This window comes from Polyodon spathula, chromosome 12 (assembly GCF_017654505.1).
Source record: "Polyodon spathula isolate WHYD16114869_AA chromosome 12, ASM1765450v1, whole genome shotgun sequence".
NCBI lineage: Eukaryota > Metazoa > Chordata > Actinopteri > Acipenseriformes > Polyodontidae > Polyodon > Polyodon spathula.
In genome coordinates, this window is record NC_054545.1 from 24,502,884 (window position 1) to 24,527,944 (window position 25,061).

General features: G+C 39.0%; 1 protein-coding gene across 11 annotated transcripts in view; it reads left to right on the forward strand.

The window, feature by feature from the left end:
- The window catches only part of LOC121324552 (collagen alpha-1(XXIII) chain-like), a 228,763-nt gene that overhangs the window by 192,315 nt on the left and 11,387 nt on the right, over positions 1–25,061 (forward strand). For 10 of the 11 annotated variants that reach the window (XM_041266580.1, XM_041266584.1, XM_041266579.1 and 7 more), the window contains 16 exons: positions 5,348–5,374; positions 6,673–6,735; positions 7,971–8,015; positions 9,599–9,634; positions 9,765–9,842; positions 10,550–10,573; positions 12,088–12,141; positions 12,298–12,342; positions 12,993–13,073; positions 14,284–14,346; positions 19,586–19,651; positions 20,104–20,130; positions 20,264–20,317; positions 20,899–20,952; positions 23,333–23,359; positions 23,759–23,812. In XM_041266580.1, the coding sequence (XP_041122514.1) occupies positions 5,348–5,374; positions 6,673–6,735; positions 7,971–8,015; positions 9,599–9,634; positions 9,765–9,842; positions 10,550–10,573; positions 12,088–12,141; positions 12,298–12,342; positions 12,993–13,073; positions 14,284–14,346; positions 19,586–19,651; positions 20,104–20,130; positions 20,264–20,317; positions 20,899–20,952; positions 23,333–23,359; positions 23,759–23,812 (798 nt within the window). The remainder of the gene's footprint in view (positions 1–5,347; positions 5,375–6,672; positions 6,736–7,970; positions 8,016–9,598; positions 9,635–9,764; positions 9,843–10,549; positions 10,574–12,087; positions 12,142–12,297; positions 12,343–12,992; positions 13,074–14,283; positions 14,347–19,585; positions 19,652–20,103; positions 20,131–20,263; positions 20,318–20,898; positions 20,953–23,332; positions 23,360–23,758; positions 23,813–25,061) is intronic. The other variant, XM_041266581.1, reaches the window with a different exon arrangement.

Sequence of the window (25,061 nt, forward strand, 5' to 3'; positions counted from 1 at the left end):
TACTGTAATTCGTACAACGTAGGGTTAAAGAAATACAATGTATGTACGTTTTATCATAAACCATCCACTATTTTCCATACTGTTTGATACTATCCATACTGTTTATTTTATATTTGCAAAGCCATTTTCAAATGAAACTGGTGTTTTTGTGGATATTTTCGGTTGTCCACACATTCCCTTCTCTACAGTTTGAATGCAGGCATTTGTAGCACAGGAGGTGCTTTTTACCAAGGAATTATAGGACCTTGAGGCCTGTTGGCAGCCTACAGAATCCTTTGAGAATTCTGCATCTGTCTGGGTATCACCACAGAACTAGGAGCTCCTTTTAAAAGACATTAGGCCCATTTCCTTGAAGAGCGTACTCTCTGTTAGGTGCTTTGGAAATTGAGATTCGATTAATAAATCCACTCCAAAATAGCTGAAAGATTTCATGAGCTGCAAACTTGATTTAATTAGTAAGACCAGTAAGCCTGACTTCTATTATATGCAAACTTATGGAAACTATAATAAGATCCAAAATGGAAAATTACCTATATGGTAACAGGGTCCTGGGAGACAGTCAACATGGTTTTAGGAAAGGGAGATCGTGTCTAACTAATCTGCTTGATTTTTTTTTGAGGATGCAACATCGATAATGGATAATTGCAAAGCATATGACATGGTTTATTTAGATTTCCAGAAAGCTTTTGACAAAGTCCCGCACAAAAGATTAATTCTTAAACTGAACGCAGTTGGGATTCAAGGAAACACATGTACATGGATTAGGGAGTGGTTAACATGTAGAAAACAAAGTACTGATTTTAGAAGAGAAACCTCAGAATGGAGTGTGGTAACCAGTGGAGTGCCACAAGGATCAGTATTAGGTCCTCTGCTATTCCTTATCTATATTAATGATTTAGATTCTGGTATAGTAGGCAAACTTGTTAAATTTGCAGATGACACAAAAATAGGATGAGTGGCAAACACTGTTATAGCAGCAAAGGTCATTCGAAATGATCTAGACAAGATTCAGAACTGGGCAGACGCATGGCAAGTGACATTTAATAGAGAAAAGTGAAAGGTACTGCACGCAGGAAATAAAAATGTGCGTTATAAATATCATATGGGAGATACTGAAATTGGAGAAGGAATCTGTGAAAAAGACCTAGGAGTTTTTGTTGACTCAGAAATGTCTTCATCTAGACAATGTGGGGAAGCTATAAAAAAGGCCAAAAAGATGCTCGGATACATTGTGAAAAGTGTTGAATTTAAATCAAGGGAAGTAATGTTAAAACAGTACAATGCACTAGTAAGACCTCGTCTTGAATATTGTGTGCAGTTCTGGTCACCTCGCTATAAAAAAAGATATTTCTGCTCTAGAAAGAGTGCAAAGAAGAGCGACCAGAATTATTCCGGGTTTAAAAGGCATGTCATATGCAGACAGGCTAAAAGAATTGAATCTGTTGAGTCTTGAGCAAAGAAGACTACGTGGCGACCTAATTCAAGCATTCTAAATTCTAAAAGGTTTGTCGACCCAAGGGACTTTTTCAGCCTGAAAAAAGAAACATGGACCAAGGGTCATAAATGGAGATTAGACAAAGGGACATTCAGAATAGAAAATAGGAGGCACTTTTTTCCACAGAGAAACGTGAGGGTCTGGAATCATCTCCCCAGTAATGTTGTTGAAGCTGACACCCTGGGATCCTTCAAGAACCTGCTTGATGAGATTCTGGGATTAATAAGCTACTAACAACCAAACGAGCAAGATTGGCCGAATGGCCTCCTCTTGTTTGTAAACTTTCTTATGTTCTAATATATGTTTTTTTTTTTTTTTTAAATCCTTACCAAAACATTGCTTACAGCAAGATAAAATCTCAGGCATTCATTTTTTATTTTAAAATAGGACAACAATAACAGTATGGCACAAAACTAAATAAAGATGGCATAAAACTGAAGATACAAAACAAAAAGATGCAATGTTTCGACATTATTAACAGTCTATGAATTTCCACAGTTTCTTATAGCAGACATACGAATCAAAGGAAAGGAGAACCAAGGTGCAGACTAAGGAAGGCCTGGGGTTTGTTCTGGGGTGCTACCCTGCAGAAAGCATTAGTCCCTGGGACTGTCACAGCAACTTCGAGAGGCCTTGATGAACTGACCTAATGTTTGACAGAACATACATTTGCTGTCAAAATGACTACTTTTTAGACCTACTATTCTCAATCCCCATTCAGAAAACGTTTACTCATGTTTTGTTTTAAGCTTGCTCTAGATAAGTAATTGAAATGTTCACAAGAGTTTTAGGCCTATTTTAAGGAATGTTTTGCGAAGGTCTGATTTTTAAAGCCCATTTTGATTAATTACATTAGTAGTTGGAAATGTAAGTGGGCATTAGAAGTAATTAAAGTACACTATTTGGAAGCAACATTGGGACAGCTATTTCAGTCCTTTTAGTTTCTTGTGAACTGGTGCTCAATGCAGTCATTGAACTGTAGCATTCAATAATCAACTGATTTAGTTTGTAAATCCCCCAGCCTTATACTGCAATTTCCAAATTATCTTACATTTGCTGCCTGTCTTTTGTTGGGGCCCTTTCCCAGTACATAGTCTTCTTGAACCTGATTGTTATTGGTGGCATCAGGAAGAATGGAAATCAATGCAGTTTCAGACAGAAAACTCTGAATACACCTGCAAATATGATGATTTTATTGACAGGAACATCTATGCAGCCAGCACCAAAAGTCAAGCAGACTGAGGCAGTAACTCCCACATTCATGTCAACCCTCAGTTAGTGTCAGCTTCCAATAGTAATCAAGCCAGTTACATTTAACCCTACCTCTCTTGATCATCGGTGCCATGCTCCTACCAAATCTCCACCTCATGTTTGAACCGAGTCCCTGTCTCCCTGCCCTCTTTCAGTTCCAAGTGCCCTGAAATGCGAGTCCACACCTCTTAACCCAAGCAGGTCAGAATGCTGTGATACATGCTTGTGTGACCTGCTTTTGTTCTTTAACTCTCCAATGTGTGAAGGCACTTGATTTCTTGTGTGTGTGTGTATATATATACAATGGTTACCTTCAAGTGAAATGTCCCATTTGGTTTTAGAAAGTTACCACATATTTGAGACGGTTGATGGTATACTATAGGTCATAGCAAAGCAAGTTTCAAAGCAGAGAGGGGGAGGGGGAGAAATACCCTTCCAGCTAAACTACTGACAAGAGGCTGGAAACAAACCGGACTGTCAACTGTGTTTTTCTGAGTATTCAACTAGCAGTAATCTAGTTAATGATACACACATATACAGCTATGGGCAAAAGTTTTTAGCATCACCTAGAATTGTAGGATTGAGACATTTTTATATAGATAGTGCCTGTAGGAAGTATTCACCCCCCCCCCCCCCCCCCCCGACGTTTTCAGTTTTTTGTTTTTACAACCTGAAATCTTGATGCATTTAAATGGGATTTTTTTTTTCCTTTTGATTTACACAACCTACTGAACACTTTCAATGTGTGAAAAAATAGTGGGTGGGGGGGATGATAAATCAATTAAAAATAAAAACCTGAAAAGTCTTCATTAGATAAGTTTTCACCCCCTTTGCTATGACACTCCTATTGCCTTTAGAATTCACACAATAAGTTAAATGGAGCCCATCTTTGTGCAATAAAAGTGGTTCACTGTAAGGTCCCACAGTTGGGTAGTGTATTCAAAGTAAAGATACTACCATGAAGACCAAGGAGCTTTCAAAACAACTCCAGGATAAAGTTGTGGAAAGACACAGATCAGGGGAGGGGTATAAAAAGATTTCAAAGGCATTGAATATCCCTTGGAGCACAGTCGAGTCAATCACTAAGAAGTGGAAGGTATATGGCACCACCCAGAATCTGCTTAAATATGGCCGTCCTCCCAAACAGAGCAGCCGGGTTAGAACGGCATTGGTCAGAGAAGCCACCAAGAGGCCAATGACAACTTTGAAAAGTACTACAGCATTCCATGTCTGAGATGGGAGAAACTGTCCACATGTCGGCAATAGATTTACTCCACAAATCTGGCCTGTATGGAAGAGTGGCAAGAAGGAAGCCATTTCTGTAAAAATCCTGCTTGGAATTTGCAAAAAGGCATGTGGGAGACTCTGAAAAGATTCTGTGGTCCGATGAAACAAAAATGGAACTATTTGGCCTAAATGCAAAGCGTTATGTCTGGTGCAGACCCAACACAGCACATCACCCAGGTAACACCATCCCTACTGTGAAGCGTGGTGGTGGCAGCATCATGCTATGGGAATGCTTTTCATCGGCAGGGACTGGGAGGCTTGTCAGGGTAGAGGGCAAAATGGATGTAGCTAAATACAGGCAAATCCTTGAGGAAAACCTGCTTCAGTCTGCAAAAGACCCAAGACTGGGATGGAGATTCACCTTTCAGCAGGACAATGACCTCAAGCACACAGCCAAAGTGACACTGGAGTGGCTTTAAAACAAGGAAATGAATGTCCTAGAGTGACCCAGTCAAAGCCCGGACTTGAATCCGATTGAGATTGACTTGAAGATTGCTGTCCACCAACGATCCCCATGCAACTTGACAGAGCTTGAACAATTTTCCCAAGAAGAATGGGCGAATATTGCACGATCCAGATGTACAAACCAGGTAGAGACTTACCCCAAAAGACTCACAGCTGTAACTGCTGCCAAAGGTGGTGGTGGTGGTGGTGGTGGGGGGGGGGTGAATACTTATCTAACCAAGATGTAGAATATTTTTCAATAAAAATTCTCTTGCCTCTTTCAAAGTGTTGAGGTAGGATGTGTAAATCAAAGGGGGAAAAAAAAAAAGCAGTTAAATGCATCAAGATTTCAGGTTGTAAAACAACAAACTGTGAAAACATCCAAGGGGGGTGAATACTTACTATAGGCACTATGTATATATAATCTCATTTAAATCTTATTTCATAAAAGAAACTACAAAACGATATTGCAAACGTCTACCAGAAGCCACAATAGTGTAAAGTATTTTGTTCGTTTTTTTAAATGTCACATTTTTAAATGTCAGGTTTTTGTTAAATATATCCGAAAATTCAAAGCAGTATGTAATTCAATTTGTTAATATAACATTATTCAGGAGGTTTCATTCAAGTTTGTGAAGCAACATTAACTTTATAGGGTGCTGCAACACTTTTGGCCATAGCTGTAGAACTGGAATATGAATAATATAGCCTCATGAAATTCAACAAGCTGATTGTTTTTTCCATGTAAGTGTGTGGTATTTATTACAGTGTGGTTTAGATCACTTGAAACTGCTTGAAGATGAATCTGAGCATAGTCTTGGAAATCAAGTAACGTGGACCCCTCTGTGGGTTTTGTTTTTTTTTCTCCAGGGGGAAGATGGTGCTCCTGGACAGAAGGTTAGTAACAAGCAGTGTTAGAACAATTTCAGAGCTGTGGTATCCATGGGGGCTGCTGTTTGGTCTGTGAGCTGTGTCTGTGGTTAACCTGTTTCAGAGCTGTGGTATCCACAGGGGCTACTGTTTGGTCTGTGGGCTGTGTCCGTGGTAAACCCACATGTCAGTGACAATAAAATCCAAATACGAGACTGGGGATTTTGTCAAAAGTCACGAACAGGAAGGCATCGTGTATGTTTGTGACAGGATAAACTGTCTTTACCGAAATCAGAGTGAAAACAATTTAAAAAACTATACAGTAAAACTGGACTTGTGATAAATGGGTTATTCTAGAGCTTGTTTGGACCCGATAAGGCCATCCTTCCATGCAGGGTTAGTCAGTCATTCCCAATGTACGGAATGCCAATTCTACACAAGGAGCCTCTTGCTCAGATTTTCACTGGCAGCCCTTTCATCAGCTCATTATCCAGTATGCATAACAGAAGGGTTATGTGACTGAAGGCTGATTCTTTCCCAAACACACTATCGGAGAGTAGGAAACAGGCTGCCCTGCTCCCCCGGTGATGCCATGCCTGTTAAAATTCCCCCATGTGGTTTTGTTTGATCTGCTCCCCTCTGAGCCAGATTAGCTCGGTTTGTCATCTTCTGATTTTTGGAGTCTTTTTATGTGTGTATTTGTCAGAAGTTCTTCAGCAAAGAACTCTCGTGTGACTGCTTCCACGCAGGCATTGTAGGTGAAGTGACATGCACCAGATTTTTCTGCATTGCCCCAATGTGGTGATGTAATGCTGGAAATGTAGCATTGCGCTGACAAAAGCCAGGTCTCAGACCTGAGTTTGTATTACACTTATTGGTTCTGTATGTTTGTTTGTTTGTTTGTTTTTTAATTGCCTTTATAATTTCTCCCAGAAGAGAGAACATTTCTGCAAACAATCTGGAATGCGAGAATACTTAATTCAGGTTTTACCTTTGCTTACCAACTACAAGCAAACCAGTAGATTGTGTTGATGCCAGTTAGGAATAGCAGTTGAAAGGTCACATGATTTGAATAGAATGAGGAAGGCTATTCAGTCCTGGTACTTAAGAACTTCTGATTCTTCAGACAAGCTCAAAGGAAGCTGAAAGCCAGGAACTGGGAACCACTTTTGGTACAAAGGTTTTTTGAGAAATTTTTGGAAATTATACATTTCCACTGGGGTATGTAAACTTTTGGCTGTAACTGTGTATAGTTAAAAACAACTGGCATGCTACTTATTCTTTAACTGCTGGGAATGTTGAGGTGTTTCAATTGTGTTTTTCAGGGAGAGAAGGGTATTATGGGTTTCCAAGGTGAAAGAGGAATCGATGGATTGTCAGGAACTAAGGTAACTTATCTGAGCCCACTTCCACCACACTAGCTTTCACTGTCACCAAAAACACTGAGTGGAGTTAATCAGTTCAGTAATGCTTTCTTTAATGTGTTAATCAGGGATATAAAGGAGACATGGGTGACGTGGGCAAGCCTGGGCCTCAAGGGATCATGGTTAGTTTGATTAGTATGTGCCAGGATGTGAGTGGTGCTGTAATAATAAAATGTCCACAAAGAAAGTATATTTATAAAAAAAGGTCCCGAACAAAAAGGTTCCCAAAATAATACAAAAACAGTCACAGTCCAAGGTGCTGGAACAGGTTGAGGGGGTGTGGCAGTGTAGATGATCAGGGGGCTGGATACAGGTTGAGGGGGTGTGGCAGTGTAGATGATCAGGGGGCTGGAAACAGGTTGAGGGGTTGTGGCAGTGTAAATGGTCTGGGTGGTAGTGCTGGCTCCGTTGCTTCAATTCCCATGGTGCTCGCCTGCCAAATCAAAAACAACAATGCTCCAGCGTCTTACTGTTTCAGCGCAAGGGGCCGTACTCCCGTAGCTGCGTCCCCTTTGTACTGCTGAACTCCCCATGATCAGCATGGCGCCATGCTGGATCCAATCACTTTGCGCAATACTGCTGATCACAATAGAGCTGTTCAGCAGTCTTACAGCTACGCCCTTTGACAAAGATGACCGACTTCCAGTTCCATCCGACCATTGAGTCAGCCCATCCCTGTGAAGCAAACCACCAACCTTTCTTAGTGCCCTTCCAGGTCAGGAGGTAGATTTACAGTTCAGATTCATTCGCTCCCATTCACAGGTTGTTTTTCAGATGATTGCATCATGTCTTTAAAAATGTAGCTTGACTTCAAAGTGTAGGCATCCCCAAACTACAGTAATGCCAGGGGCCATAATACATTTATATTTACCAAATCTGCTTTTAAAAATGTCATGCTGCTATCCAGCTTCCAGAAGTAGGGGGTTATAAATGGTCTGTCTATACTTTGGGAAGATTCCCAAATATTCATACAATCCACCATATATCAATGAGCTAAAGCATGGAAGACAAGCCAGCTAATTAAAACTTGCCTTTTAAAGAGATGTTTTAAGACAACCAGAAGACTTTACTGACTTTACTTTTTCAGTAAACAACTCTAAGCTGTTTAATTAGTTTCATTGGTAACTATTATTGAAAATGTTAGATGCTTTTATACACTGGATGAGAAATTGGGTGCAACCATTTTCTGGTAATTGCAGGGGGAGATGGGTGCGCCTGGAATTCCTGGATTCCCTGGGCTAAAGGTAATACTCCATATGTTTTCTTCTCTTAAAGGACTAGCTAATAATTGAAAGCGCTTCATGCAGTTTACTGTTCTCTTGCCTATTCATGATGTTTACAATCATTGGGAATGTGATCAAGAGTTTAAAGTTCGGGAGCCGATGTTCATTCCTAATTGCCTGCCAGTGTCTATATACAAGTAAGAGCCGGTGACATTGTGGTCCGCCACTTTGGATCGAGTTTCCTTTTGTTTTGCAGGCAGAACACAAGGGTGTTAGCACTTACTATTATAAAGATACTTTAGATGATCTATTAAAGGTTGAGACCAGGAAGAAAATATCATTTAATTTATATATATATATATATATATATATATATATATATATATATATATATATATATATATATATATATATATATACACAGACACACACACTTGAAGCTGCTTCAAAATCTACATCAATTATCTCTTGCTGTTTGTTTATTTCAGATATTAATCCATTATTTGAATAACAGCACTTTAGAAAAAAAGGTTTAAACTGACAATTCCTGTAACATTGTCTATTTCTGTACTACAGCAGTTTTTAAAAACAAGTTCAAGACAAATTTTCGATTGGGTTTAGGTCAGGGTTCTGTCTGGGCCACTCGAGGACATTTATCCTTTTTGTTTCTTAGCCACTCCAGTGTAGCTTTGGCTGTGTGCTTTGGGTTGTTGTCATGTTGAAAGGTGAGCTTCCGTCCCAGTTTCAGCTTTCTTGTAGAGGACAGCAGGTTTTCCTCAAGGACTTCTCTGTACTTTGCTCCATTCGTTTCCCCTTCTATCCTGACAAGTGCCCGAGGCCCTGCTGATGAGAACCATCCCCATAACCTGATGCTGCCACCACCATGCTTCACAGTAGGGATGGTGTTCTTTAGGTGATGTGCTGTGTTGGGTTTGTGCCAAACATAACGCTTTGCATTTAGGCCAAAAAGTTCCATTTTTGAATCGTCAGACCACAAAACTTTTTGCCATGACTACAGAATCTCCTGAGTTTTTTTGCATACTTCAAACAGGATTCCAGGTGGGCTTTCTTGAGTAATGGCTTCCTTCATTTTTTTTATACCCATCCCCTGATCTATGCCTTTCAGCAACTTTGTCCCAGAGTTCTTTTGAAAGCGCCTTGGTGCTCATGGTTGAGTCTTTGCTTTGAAATGCACTACCCAGCAGAGGGAACCTACAGGAACTGCTGAATTTATCCTGAAATACAACTGAGTTAATTTAGGATTGCTGTCACAAGGGGGGTGGACACTTATCCAACCAAGCTATTTCAGTTTTTCTTTTTATTAATTTTCTACAAATTTCTAGAATATTTTTCACTTGGAAGTTGTGGGACAGGATGTGTAGATAAATTAGATTTTTTTTTTTTAAATGCATTTTAATTCCAGGCTATAAGACAACAAAAGGTGAACATTTTGAAAGGGGGTGTAGACATTCTGTAGGCAATATATATATATATATATATATATATATATATATATATATATATATATATATATATATATATATATATATATATATATATATATTTTATTATTTATTTATTTGTATTATTTGTATTATTTTTAGGGTGAACCAGGAAGTGAAGGGCCAGCTGGTCCCAGAGTAAGTAATAATTCATGTATACTGGAATGGGAAAAACTATTTCAGATATCCAGCGTTTTCTCATTTGTCGGTCATTCTATTCTACAGTGCCAATCTTTTAAACTTCTGTATTTTGTTATATTTTTGAAAGGGTCTACCTGGTCAAAAGGGTCATCAAGGAGCAACTGAGATCATAGACTATGATGGAAGGATACATGAAGCCCTTCAGGTAAATAGTCTGTAGAAGAACATATTATTTTAGGGTTTAAATGGAACCGATCTGGGCTATTGAATTGCAGTTCCCTGGGTTATCTGTTTGCCATTTTACAGCTAGGAGTTCTTCAGGTTTCTGGAATTCAGCATGAAGATTTTGAAATGGCAAAATGCAAGCAGAAAGGGTTAAGGTAAAATATAATCTGGCAGCGAAACTTGTAACTGATGGAAGATATTGGGATGCTGGAGTTGTGCTGTGTCTGTACATCTCTTTGCTTGAACTCTCACCTCAAATAAAGACCTGGTTACAGTAGTGATCTCATTGTGTATAGTATATTTTTCTTAAACTCTGAAGCTGGTAGAACTCTATAGAGCAGTTTGCTCTTCCATGTTGGTCACAAATATTGTTCTCCTCAGTGTTTTACTGACACAGGATAAAGGGGGTTCTGTACAGCACAGTAGGTACAGACCAATATTGAGGAGAGTACTGAAATGAATCTCCTACCTACTCAACTTTACAAACCTGAGGCGGGTAACAGCACACCAACTATTTAAGCATAGCCTAATGCAGTTTGACATTTCCTCTGAAATATATATATATATATATATATATATATATATATATATATATATATATATATATATATATATATATATATATATATATATATATATATATATATATATACCTATACTTTAATGTTGTGTTTATCATTAAAACAGGCTATCCAGACTATCAGTGTCATGGTAATGAAGGAGAGAGCATGCTGTGTGCTGTGTAGTGAATGTTTACTTGCTGCCCCAGTGAAATTGTGTACTAAACTGACCAATGTCAAATTACTCTTCGTTTGAAACACTATTTTTTTATTTTACATCCCCTGCTATAAAATATTTTTTTTGTAAGGCAAATGTTATTGAAGTGTATATTTAAATATTTTGACTATCTCTTTAAAAATATGTATTTAGTTAGTGTGTCCTGATTTTAATAGATCAATAGATTTATAATACTGTAGTAACAATTCACAAGAAACATAATAGCCATGAATGACTTTAGCGTACAGCTATTTTTTATAAGAAAGTACAATAAATGCGTGGAATAACATTTTGTATGTTTTTTTTTTTTTTTTTTTTTACTAACATCAGTGTGCAATTTGTTTCTTTTTGTGACAGAAACCAGAGAGATTCAGCTCAAAAGGTTCAATTAAAGGGCTGGGTTATTTCTCACTAGTGTTGTATTGCTGTTGGATTTTCTTTATTCTTTATTTGAGCATTATTTGATTTAGCCTTATTGGAGATCATCAAAAAACATAACTTCAAAACAATCCATTGAAAGGTAAAACTTCAGTCTTGATTTGATCAAGCTCTATTCCCTGCTATACTATGCCACAACTGGATTATTTAAGAGCAGATTACAGCACTGGATTGAACCCCGAAGTCAAGTAGACAATCATTTTGGCCCGTGCCGTGATGAAAGTTAGGATCAATTTCCTGATGAGGCACCTGTGTAAATATTGGTCTGCTTGACTTCTTGCACATTGATAAACATGACTCCCAGCTTTGTGAACCACGTGGCCTCTTTTCCTGTCTCTAATGCTGTCGGTGGGGCTGCTGTTGATTAGTGTCAGTCAGGAGAGATTACAGGACCCAGCAATCTCTTGGTTTCTCTACTTTTTCTCATCAGGGGAGAGGCTGGATCTTTATAATTGCTTCATGCTGCAGGAAGGGAGAGGGGGCTTGAGCTGCGTTTGGCATCACTGGAGCAGATCTCACTGTCTCCGTGCATTCCTCGCAGTTATTCTCTCAGGGTGGTTACAATTATAGGTTTCTGTCGCATATTTTTCCTTAAATGCAGACTGGAGCTGTGGTTGCCAGGCCTCGACCACAGAACAGTCCATTTGCTTCTCTTTTGTTTTTGTATCTCAGTCAGAGGTACACAGAGCAATCACTGTAGCACAGACCTATTTAACGTGTCAGACAATTTTTTTGTCTATTTAAATATGTGTTTTGTAAAAGATAACTTCACTGTATTTTCTGAGGACCCCATGGTCAAACTGCAGACCCCAGTTTGAGAATCTCTGTGAAGACACTGAATACTGGGGTCAGTAATGACAAGGGAAAGGTCAGGGCAGGGTCTTAAAATGACCAAGTTCATAAACAATAAGACAGATAGAGCAGGAGTCGAGTAGACCATCTTTACACAGGTGTTGTGGTGCTGCATTAATGTACAGTAACTGTAACCTGTCTTTTGTGTTGTGTTTCAGGGCCCTGCTGGCCCCCCTGGCCCGCCCGGTCCCAAGGGAGATGCAGGACCCAAGGTAAGCTTAATGTCATTGTGATGCCGCATAACAGGCAATGGCTCGTTTGTATTGTAATGCACTATATTTCACCGTCTTTTCTTTGTTGGGACAGTAGTCTTTTTGGATATGTATTATAAGCTATTGACATTTTTTTATTATTATTTTATAACACAGGGTGAATTGGGATTACCAGGTATAGCTGGAGTGGGCGGAGAACAGGTAATTTATATACCCATTTAAATTAAGGTTATCACCTTTTAAACCACTTATAATGCAATTATAAAAGTCCTGTGCGTCATAGTTCAGATTGCATGCTTTGTGAAAAGTGGCTTTGAAGTAATATCTGATTCCTGATTATTAAATGTTTCAAAGATGTTTTGCGCAATCATTAATGTAAGTGTGTAGAAATAAAGAAATGTTGCTTAAACTGCCACATCTCTTTTGGAAGCTTGTTGTGGAGCTGTCACAGTAAAACCTTGTATTGGTAAGATTGCCTTCAACCCCTCCAACAATGCTGCCCCATCTTCTTGTTAGTTAGGGATATATTGCAGAATGCATTGGAAGCAAACCCACTACAGTGTCCTTCCTGGGAGGCCCACTTGACGTCAGTTCACTTTTTTTTTTTTTTTTTTTTTTTAAGCAAAAGATTAATTTGGAACGTTAAATCATAAAATTTCATCTAATTCTGCATACTGACAGTTACAGGATGCCTTTGTAGTGTACACTTGTCATCTTAATAGTTTCGTAAATGTCTCTGGAAATCAGCCAGTGACTTTTCTTTCCATTTTGCGCAATTATTTAAAAAGCTATGCTCACTTCCAGTTCTCAGCCCCTTGTACACCTTTTAAATGAAGTGAACTGTACCCTAGGGTCCTAAAGGAGAGGATGGGATCCCAGGGTTAGCTGGTCAGAGAGGAGAGAAGGGGGAGATGGGCTTGTCCGGTCCTGCGGTAAGTGGAGCAGAGGCAGGGATGCTTTTGTTAGATTCCATCACATGAAACTTTTCTCATGTCAAGACATACCTGGCAAGTGCTTCATTGTAGATTTTTTGTGTGTATGTGTGTATGTATATATGTGTGTGTGTGTGTGTGTGTGTGTATATATATATATATATATATATATATATATATATATATATATATATATATAAAATAAATAAATACAGGTTCATATATATTGGTCTCAACACATTCATGGCACATTGCCTGAGAGGGAAAGGAAACATGGCAATAGGATGAGGAAGTGTGAGTCTGCTTTGTATTTTCAGCAAACTTATGGTTTCCATCACTGTTCACTAATGATGCTGCAGAACGACAGAGACATTTCATCTAAGAACCGCAATGTTTTTGATCTCTTGCTTAGGGCAAGAACAGTGCAACTAACAAACTTCCCAAAAGTGAAGATAGTTTTAATAGCCAGTTCACTTTTGATATTAAAACTGTAATGTTAAAAAAAAAAATCTCTCATCTCAATGTCTGTGATGATCTTGCTGTCATCCAGTAATGGCAAATGAAGAAATGACAAAATCAGCCTAATGTCATTTTAAATGTTAGATTTTCTTTCTCAAAATCATGATTTAGAACTTTGTATAAAACACAAAAAAATAGCAGTCATGTAAATCTAGTCTGTGCCACTATTCTTGTGCCACTATTAAAGAATAAAACTGCTTTTAGTGATATGCTCAGTACACATCAACATAACAAAAACACAGCATCCATTGCAGATTTGTCAAAATTTAAAATTTGAATTGCAATTATCCCAAAATACATAATGCCATTTTGGTTGTCTTAAAATACCCTTGATTTTGTCCTGTGCCATTAATACTAGGAAAAGGTCATTAGTTTTGAAGATTTAGTTTCTGCATCCACCCAATTTTGGTTTTAGCTCATTTTATCAAAATAATGTGTTACTATGTGTGTGTCTGAAAGTAGAAGAACTTGAAATGTATCCAGCTACAAAGTTAGTGTAGCTATTGGCCTTCAAATGCTTTATACCAGGGTCAGACATGCACAGGAATTTATTTACAACCAGAAGACTTGACTCTGCTTCAGTGAGTTTGTGTTTATCAGGAACATACTGTACTAAAGAGTATTGCACTTTCAGGGTGTGCGTCTATTATACAGTTTAGTATGGTACTTATGTAAGTTGTTCTTGTTTAAGGGTATTGATGGACAGAAAGGGGAGAAGGGAGAACCGTGCCCATCTAGCCTGGAAGACCATATTGTAAGTGTAAACATTTATTTTTGCAATGTCTGTATGTAGTGTTTTATTTTAATATATTATATTAGAGCTGTAACTCGATTCAAAATCGGTTCATTTATGGGCATTAGTGAATTAATAAACGATTTATAGCGGCTGTCCTGCATAGTAATACTAAAAATTCAATAAAATCGAAACAAAATTAAAAAGCAAGCCCAACGGGAATTTTGTCTTTTTAAAAACATGTTTATTATTTTTGTATTTTAGTAAATGTAACAGATTTTCACAGAAAGTCAATCCATGAAAGAGATTAATAGCAAAATATAACACACAAGAGCTGAAAATTGGATTTTCTTTTGTCTTTCATGCAAACATAAGTAACACTATTTTTTTTAATCTATTCAAAAAATAAAACCAATACAAAAATAAAAAAGTTGACGTTACAGGATCTATAAAATGCACAAATGCCAATACATTGTTATATTACTGTACTATAACATTAAAGACAGTATAGACTGAACACCGTGATACATATATATATATATATACTATGCTGATATTGCGGCACTATATATATATATATATATATATATATATATATATATATATATATATATATATATATATATATATATTATAATATTTTCTATCATTACGTGCGTACGCGCGCGGCATATATATATATATATATATATATATATATATATATATATATATATATAATATATATAATCCCGGGTGACGTAACTGACGATTACTAGAAAATATTTTCATTGAGGGTTTTCAGGGGGAATACTCAATGCAACCTTGTTTCGTAATGCAAAAATGGCATTAACATGTGTTCAAAATAACATTGTTTTATTTACAATATAATTGAATATTGAGCTTGTAAGAAGCGATGTGGATTGACATTTAATCAGTGTCACTGTCTATGTCAAAGATCACTTATAGTGTGTGACACTTCATCTGTGATGTTTAAGTGTAGATTTGGACCAGAACTGCCTGGTTGAAAGTATAATTGGGATTGAAGATGGTTTGCAGCAGGATTTTCAAAATAAGCCGGCGACTGGCGCGATTCACTGTCTAAAACAAGATTTGTGCAGGCTTGTTTTATTTAAAAATATTACGATTTATTTTCAGATATTATTGTACCAAAAAAAAGTGTATTCCTTTTGTTTGAGGTATTTGTGAAGTTATGTTGTGTATAGAGATTGTCTCCTTTAAGAAGAAAGGCATGCTGGGATATCAGCTGATCCCTTGTCATCTAATGCAAGAAGACAAAAGGGAGAGGATTATGGAGATCTGAGGAAGAGTATTTGGAGAGACTGCGCACCAAACTTTAAAAAATAATGTTGGGTCAGACTCCAGTACTTGGTACCAGTAGGCAGTGTAACATTTGTTCAAGGTTATCTTTATATTATGAATTTTTTATTGAATTAAAAAAAAAAAAAAAAAAAAAAAAAAAAAAAATTATGCATACACAAACAAGTGCATTATTTCTGTTTAACTGCATATTCTAGTTGTCCAAAGTAGGTTTGTTATACCAGGTCCACAAAAATTAGAGGGAGAAATTGAAAATAGTATTTTCTAAATTAAATTCACAATTGTTATATATAATCGCTTTTTATTTATTATTACTAAAGACACGCTATCTTTGACACCAGTTGGTACTGGAGTCTTTTGTAAGGTCGGGACAGGGTTCTCAATTTTTATTTGATGCAAATAATTGCATTATTCAACTAGTGTTTGTTCTTTTACTATTTTTTTGTACAAACAGTACCGTATAGATTTTGTTCAGAAGCAGCTTGCGCTATATACAGTAGACATCTTGTTTTGCTTTTTTCATTCCGTCCATATTCAAATAGCCTAAGCCTTAATTCCCTGTGTGTTGTATAAATCCAACATTACAAATATTATCACCTATGTATTTAAATATCTTGAGTTATTTGAGACTGAAGCAAAATAAATAAATAATAATTAATAGATGGGTTAGATAAAGGTAGCAGCAAAATAAATGTCAAGTTAACCATATGCAATGAGAGTAATAATATGCAACTAAATTGAGGAGTGCTAAATGATTTGAATAGCTTCAGTATCAATAGATAATAAATGAAATACACTGAACAAAAATATAAACGCAACATGCAAAGTGTTGGTCCCATGTTTCATGAGCTGCAATAAAAGATCCCAGAAATTTTCCATACGCACAAAAAGCTTATTTCTCTCAAATTTTGTGCACAAATTTGTTTACATCCCTGTTAGTGAGCATTTCTCCTTTGCCAAGATAATCCATCCACCTAACAGGTGTGGCATATCAAGCATATTATAAACAGCATGATCATTACACAGGTGCACCTTGTGCTCGGGACAATAAAAGGCTGCTCTAAAATGTGCAGTTTTGTCGCACAACACAATGCCACAGATGTCTCAAGTTTTGAGGGAGCGTGCAGTTGGCATGCTGGCTGCAGGAATGTCCACCAGAGCTGTTGCCAGAGAATTGAATGTTCATTTCTCTACCATAAGCCACCTCCAACGTCATTTTAGAGAATTTGGCAGTACGTCCAACCGGCCTCACAACCGCAGACCACGTGTAACCACGCCAGCTCAGGACCTCCACATCCGGCTTCTTCACCTGCGGGATCGTCTGAGACCAGCCACCCGGACAGCTGATGAAACTCTGGGTTTGCACAACCGAAGAATTTCTGCACAAACTGTCAGACACCATCTCCAGGAAGCTCATCTGTGTGCTCGTCGTCCTCACCAGGGTGACTGCAGTTCGGCTTCGTAACCAACTTTAGTGGGCAAATGCTCACCTTCGATGGCCACTGGCACGCTGGAGAAGTGTGCTGTTCACGGATGAATCCTGGTTTCAACTGTACCGGGCAGATGCAAGACAGCGTGTATGGCGTCGTGTGGGCGAGCAGTTTGCTGATGTCAACATTGTGAACAGAGTGCCCCATGGTGGCGGTGGGGTTATGGTATGGGCAGGCATAAGCTACAGATAACGAACACAATTGCATTTTATCGATGGCACTTTGAATGCACAGAGATACTGTGGTGAGATCCTGAGGCCCATTGTCGTGCCATTCATCCACCACCATCACCTCATGTTTCAGCATGATAATGCACAGCCCCATGTCGCAAGGATCTGTACACAATTCCTGGAAGCTGAAAATGTCCCAGTTCTTCCATGGCCTGCATACTCACCAGACATGTTGCCCATTGAGCATGTTTGGGATGCTCTGGATCGACATGTACGATGGCATGTTCCAGTTCCCGCCAGTATCTAGCAACTTCGCACAGCCATTGAAGAGGAGTGGGACGGCACAATCAACAGCCTGATCAACTTTATGCGAAGGAGATATGTCGCGCTGCATGAGGTAAATGGTGGTCACACCAGATACTGACTGGTTTTCTGATCCACGCCCCTGCTTTTTTTTTTTTTTTTTTTTTTAATGGTATCTGTGACCAACAGATGCATATCTATATTCCCATGTGAAATCCATAGATTAGAGTCTAATGAATTCATTTCAATTGACTGATTTCCTTATATGAACTGTAACTCAGTAAAATCTTTGAAATTGTTGCATGTTGCATTTATTTTTTTGTTCAGTGTAGAAAAGTTAATCTCTGATAGACAATATTGAAACTATTGTTGATTATATATGGATGTTTACTGCATTCTTCCATAGTTCAGCTGTCTGCACTCAACTTCTTTAGAATGCAGACTTTGCTAACATTCCAGTTTGTTTATAGCTTCCAAAGATTTGCACACTACTCTGTATAACTTGTGTGATCTAAAGCAGTAGGAGTATATTTAAGTTGAGGGAACAAGAATATTTTGCATCAGAGTATTTCATCGATTTTTCTTAGCAAATACCATTTCCTTTTCCAGTCAGTCTTGTCCTTGAAGGGCCTTGATGATCCTAGAGTCAATTTTTCTTCTTGATGATCTTGCCTTACTTCGAGCAGTGCTGGTAACAAGCTGACCCCGTACTGTTCCAGTTCCGACCTGCTACTGACCAGTACTTATTCCCCGGTCCATTACCAAACCGGTCTTGTTCGGGTCTTGACACAACCAGATTCTATCTATAAAGGAGACTGAGGCAGAACATGTACATCTGTGTACTGTACACTCTACACCATGCCTGGGTGTTATCCCTGTGAGACATGCAAGACCAGTCTGCCTGATGACAACCATGGCAGTTATACTGCAATTTTTGCATGACCTGTTTGACGAGGGGAAATACCTCTCTACATTTTAAGGGTCTATCTGGCAGCTATTTCAGCTTGCCAAGTCTTTGGCCGCCTATGAAGAACATTGTCCCTTGCTGGAGGTTAAACTTGATGCTTCATGTCTCCATTTGAGCCCATGCATTCAGCTGAGCTGAAATATTTATTGCTGAAAGGGTCTTTGTTGCTTTCCATTACCTCTGCAAAGCAGGTGGGTGAGAGGCAGGCATTCTCCATTGAAAAAGGACAAAGGTTACACTCCGTACAAATCCTGCCTTTTTGCTAAAGACAATCTCGGCATTTCAGGTCAACCAGTCTGTGGAATTTGAGGCTTTCCATCCACTTCCTTTCCAGTCTGACAGAGCGACAGCTCCATATGCTCTGCCCTGTGCTGGCCTTGGAGTATTATGTTGACAATACAAAAAGATGGAGGCAGTCTGAACAATTTTGTGTCTGCTATGGGGCTAAATCCCATGGTCATGCCCTGTCTAAGCAGAGGCTGTCCAAATGGATAGCAGACATGGTCAGGACTGTCAGTGAGATGGCCCCCTCCAGAAAAGCTCACTGCCCATTCCACCAGGCATGGCGACTTTGTGGGCTTCATTCCAGGGTCAAAGACATATGCAATGCAGCGGTGTGGGTTACTCCCCATACCTTCACTAGGTTCTACAGACTAAATGTTGACAAAACTCTGGCTTTGCATCTGTTAAAGGGCGGCTTCCTAGTCCTCCCTTTCAACACAGGTGAGTTCTCCCTCGATTTTTTTTAGCCCTAGTTACTGGGTTCTAAATGGTAATGCACAAGGCAGCCTCAGCTTAGCCTTGTAACGTTTCGGACATTCGGCAATCTTGCCCTTGCGATGAGCTTGGGTATACTGACCCATTCAGTAATGGTTACATTTTGTACTTGAAAGGGAATGTTTTTATAATAGCCCTGGTTCCCTGGACTCTGCAACTGGAAGTGATCGGTCTGTGTGTTTGACTGGACTCTGCAATGGGGAGTGACCAGTTTGCTTGTCAATGTGTTGCAGGTCCAGATGATCTCCCAGCCAGGACCGCCAGGACTGCCAGGACCTCCTGGTCCACAAGGTCCCATTGTAAGTGACCAGAACTTGCTCTTGTCCTCAATGTTGCAATAAGGAATGTAGTGTTGCATGCTGTTTTATGTATAACAAATACAATACATTTAAGTAGCTTGAAATGGGGGTACAGTTTATGTGCCCACAATGAAAATATCAGTTTTACATTTTGTTTCTGTTAACACCAAAGCATTTGGAAAAGTCATTTTGTATTTTTCTACGAACTAAGCTGTAAGAAAGCTTGATGATGCAAATGGAGCCTTCACACTTGATTTCAGGCACAATAATATCAGGCAAAGGAAGCTTAGGTTTGAGAAATTCAGTGCAATTCAGAAATGTTTTGTGCCAGTTTGTGTTTGTAATTGAGAACGTAGCTGTGTATTGACTCTAAAACCTACAATACTGATTGTAGCTTTGTATAGACTCTAAAACCAGCAATACTGACTTGAAACTTTGACTTGCTTTTACAGGGGCTTACAGGAGCTCCGGGCCCAGAGGTACATTTCTGAGGATTTTCTAAGTCATCATCATCTTTTCAATACTCAATGTCTTTATAATGTGAGGTGTAGATGTTTTTAAGTATCCTTGTATACAAGAACAACAGTACATTACCATCACTATGTTATGCAGGGGGAGTCTGGGTTAGACGGCTTGAATGGAGAGAAAGGGGAGCCTGGAGAGAGGGTAAGTCTCTAGTTTAGTATTTAAGAACCTTGTCCCCTTATAGCCAATGGCTAAGAAATGAGAGCTGTAGCTATTTATTGTGTTAGCAGCATAACAAAAAGCAATGTGTAAAATGTTTGCTTCCCAAGCTAAAACAGAGCTTGTGTCCATAAACTTGTACTGCTGTGTCCACACACAAATGCAATTCAAGTGCTGTTACTGATTTCTGAGTCGAATGTGAATCCCCAGAATGACAGACAGTGTTTTTCTACTGAACACCCAGCAATGGCAGACAGCACCATCTAGTGGAGGCTCACAATAAAGACCAGGACAGCAGAATGGAGAAATTAGGCAAATCATTTGTTATAATATCCAGTCTGACATTCTCATCCTGAGCAAAAGGGCATGTCAAAATGCATTACATTACACAGCTGGCTTTCTCAAAGCTTCTCTCAGATATGAATTCAAGTTGTAATAGTAAATGCCCTCATTGTGACCAACACAATTATAAAGCCCAGCTAATCAGAAGACCTGCTCTCAATCCAAAGAAGCTTTGGAACAAATCCATTTTCCTTTGTCATGTTTGTGTTTCTTTGTTTTAGGGTCCCCCAGGTCCCACAGGTTTGGTTGGCCTTCCCGGCACCAAGGGAGAAAAGGTATCCTTATTTGCCAAGAAACTGGGCTGAGCTATATACGCTGCCTGGACACTTTATCTAATGTTAGTTTGTGCCACCGTTTTCCCTGATCACAGCCTTGACATGGTGTGGAAATGGTGCTGAAAGGTGTCTCGTGATGTGAACCAGTTAGTCATTAATATTTCACACAACCAGTGGAGAGAGGCAGGGAGGTGATTGTGTGTTTAAATTAATTCCAAACATGCTCAATTGGATTGAGATCCAGGGATTGTGGTGGCCATAGAAGACATTTCTGTCATGCTCCTCAAAATCTTATTGCACAATTCTTGCACGCTGGATGGGTGCATTGTCATCTTGTGTAGCCGTAATCATCAGGGTCCAATTGTAGTGTTACTGATGTGATCCACAATGATGCCAAGTAAAGTACAGCATTCATTCAGCCTTCCAGAGCAATCAAGAGACCCAGGGTATGCAGAAGAACATGCACCTCACCAGGGTGAGACCAACCCCAATTGGACAGACAGGTCCTAATAAAGTGGCCTGGCAGTGTATATTGCTGTAGAAGATTTTGTTCTTTGTTTAAATTTACATTGACATGACAGAATGAATCTACATTATTACAACATGACAGAATTAGCCAGAGTGATTAGGCATACAATGAGGGAATTATTTTTTTCCTTTTTAATTGTGTATTTCCCACATTGGGTTTTAATCGCATAACAATTCTCAGGTCTAAATCCTGTTTTCTCTGCATGGCTAGATCTAGATTTAGATCTCTTCCACATAGCAGGTAACCAATAATCCTCATAGACTCGGATATGATGCACTGTTGTCTGTAACAAGTTGGTTTTACAGTGCCGTGAAAAAGTATTTGCCCTGTCTGATTTTCTGCATTTTTGCATATTTGATACTAAATGTTATCAGATCTTCAACCAAAATCTAATATTAGATAAAAGGGACCCAAAGTGAACACATATCAAAATTTTGATACTTCATTTATTTAGTAAAGAAAGTTATGCAACACCCACTGGCCCCTTAGACTCAATAAGTGGTTATGCCACCTTTAGCAGCAATAACTGACATTTGTGGGTTTTCGAGAATAGACTGCTCTTTTCAGGTCTTGCCACAACATCTCAGTGGGGTTTAGGTCTGGACTTTGACTAGGCCATTCCAAAACTTTAAATTTCTTGTTCAACCATTCTGATGTAGACTTGCTTGTGTGTTTCGGGTCACTGTCTTGCTGCATGACCCAGCTGCTCTTCAGCTTCGGACGGATGGCCTGACATTCTCTTGTAGAATTATTTGATACAGATCAGAATTCATGGTTCCTTCAATGATGGCAAGTCGTCCAGGTCATAATGCAGCAAAGCATCCCCAAATCATGACACTCTACCACTACCATGCTTGACCGTTGGTATGAGGTTCTTACTGTGGAATGCAGTGTTTGATTTTCACCAGACATAACGGGGTCTATGTTAGCCAGAAAGTTCCACTTTTGACTCATCTGTCCATAGAACATTGTTCCAGAACTCTTGAGGATCATCCAGGCCCTTTTTGCAAACTTGAGATGAACATTCAAGTTCTTCTTAGTGGGCAGTGGTTTCCGCCTTGCTACTCTGCCATGAATCCCATTTTTGCCCACTATCTTTCTGATGATTGAGTCATGAACACTGACCTTAGCCAAGGTGAGAGAGGCCTGCAGATCCCTGGATTTTGTTCTAGGGTTCTTTGTGACTTCCTGGACGATTTTACGCCTTGCTCTTGGAGAGATTTTGGCAGGACGGCCACTCCTGGGAAGATTCAATACTGTCCCAAATTTTTTCCATTTGGACAATATGGCTCTGACCTTTGTTTGGTGGAGCCCCAGAGCCTTAGAAATGGCTTTGTAACCCTTTCTAGACCGATAGGAATCAACAACTTTTTTCGAGAGGTCTTCCGGAATTTCTTTTAATCATGGCATGATGTGCCTCTAGATTCTGTGTGCTGACAAGTTCACTCTGATGGTAAGGGCCACAGTTAGTCAGATTTATATTGGGCAGGGCTGACCCAAATCGGGCCTGATTGTAACCAAAGTATTCAAACAGTTGACCTTAATTATCCCTTTAATTGGGTTGAGTTAACTAGGGGGGGGGCAATAACTTTTTCACACCTGAAGATTGCATGTTTTGATTACCTTGTACACCACACAAATGAAAGAAGCACCAAACTTTGGTGTCATTTTTTTCTTTCAGACTACCTCTATATACTACTACAACCCATAAAAAGATCTGACCAAATTCAATGTGAAAAATGTGCAAAAATCAGACGGGGCAAATACTTTAACGGCACTGTAGATTGTGGATTACTATACATGAACCGTTTTGTGAAGAATGACGTTAATTGTATGCTTCTCTATCCACAGGGAAAGACTGGGGAACCAGGATTAGATGTAAGGATTTTTTAAGTGCATCATGCAGTCATACAGCGCAAGAGTATAGTGTCCCAGCATTGTGGCTTTGATTTATACTGTATTGCTCCCTCACAACTACCAATCCACCCATGTAGAAATCTCACATGTGCATCTAAGATATCTTGGTGTATAACTAACTGATGGAAAATGACAGTTCTGAATCTTACCTTATTTAAAGGTAAATACAGCACTATGTAACATTTGTGTTATTTATTTGATGCAACAATTATGTATGATTGTGTTATTCAATCCAAACGTGCACTCCAATAATCAGTCCCAGTACTCCGAGGGCTGTGTACACTGCAGTATATTGCTCTGCTTTTTTTTTTTTTATTTGCATTAACTTTGACTGAACTTCTGTCTTTGTGGTCCATTCAGGGTTTTCCAGGGCAACGAGGTGAAAAGGGGGACCAGGGTGTGAAAGGAGATAAGGTATGGCGTTTCCTCAGTGTCCTGCTTCTCTATTCGTACTTACATCTAATTGCTGCAATGTATTGTGGAAAATGTATTGCACAACATAAATCCAGATTTGAGCCAGTTCATTTGAGCTTACTGCCATAGAAAAGGACCAGAGCGCCTGTATTATTTCTCCATATTTAAAATGAAAGCTCCACTGTTTGTGATGAATGTTGTTACTCGAGTTTAAAATTGAGTTACAATCATGTTATTTTGCTTTAGAGTTGTTTGACCAGCTTCCTTTCAGCGTTATTTATTATTCTTATATCAAATTTCCTTAATTTCTCTCTCAATTAATAGTTCTTCATTTTTTAATTCAATCCAAAGTACTATTAAAGTGCTGCCCCTTCAAGCAGATTTTACATGCAGGTTGATTCATGTTGTGCAGACTACATCTCTCCCTCGGTTTGTGTCAGCTCATCACAGCATCTCTCTCTCTCTCTCATATTAGCCTCTGATCTGCACAAATCCATGTTCCATTTGCACAATACAGACAGATTCCTCAACTGACACTTTAAACATTTTAGTTTTCTATTCAGCAGAGGAAGCACTATTTTTACACTGTCCATATGTGTAGGCTATAGAAAAGTGAATGTCCACTTCAAAATCATAACTACAAGGTGGTACTATCAGGAAGTCAAGAGTTTAGGGCCCTATTCATAAACATTAACACACTGTTGAAGTCTTAAGACTTGGAGGTACTGTATCAAGGGTCTTACCAAGGTGCTCCTCATACAGTGAGGACTTCACATTGACAGGGTCCTATTGCTTTGACCGCTTACTATGACCCTTGGTGGTTTTCATACAGTAAGATTGACAGGAGGCCTCTATTTGCATTGCGAGCATCACTGTGTTCATGTGTTTGTGTTGCTTGTTGCTCCTGCTTGGTGTTTGCCTTTGCTACATCATTCTCCAGCTGTGCTGTTCACTCTGAACCTGTCTGGCTCCCATTACAACTCCTAGTTTGTTCCTCTGTTTATCCATTGATTTTGCTCTTCTCTTTTCCCTGGTTGTCCTCCTTTCCTCATCAGCAGACAACCTTCCCCCTGCTTATTATACCACAGCCACTAAGCAACTGCTTAATTACCACATGCCTAATGTGTAGGTACTCCTGCTCCTCAGACTGGCCCATTGCTGATACCACTGACCTTGTCAGGGGGTGGCATTTTTATGGAAGTGGGTCATTATTCAAAGATAAAATGATCATTCGTAAGCATGGGTTCTG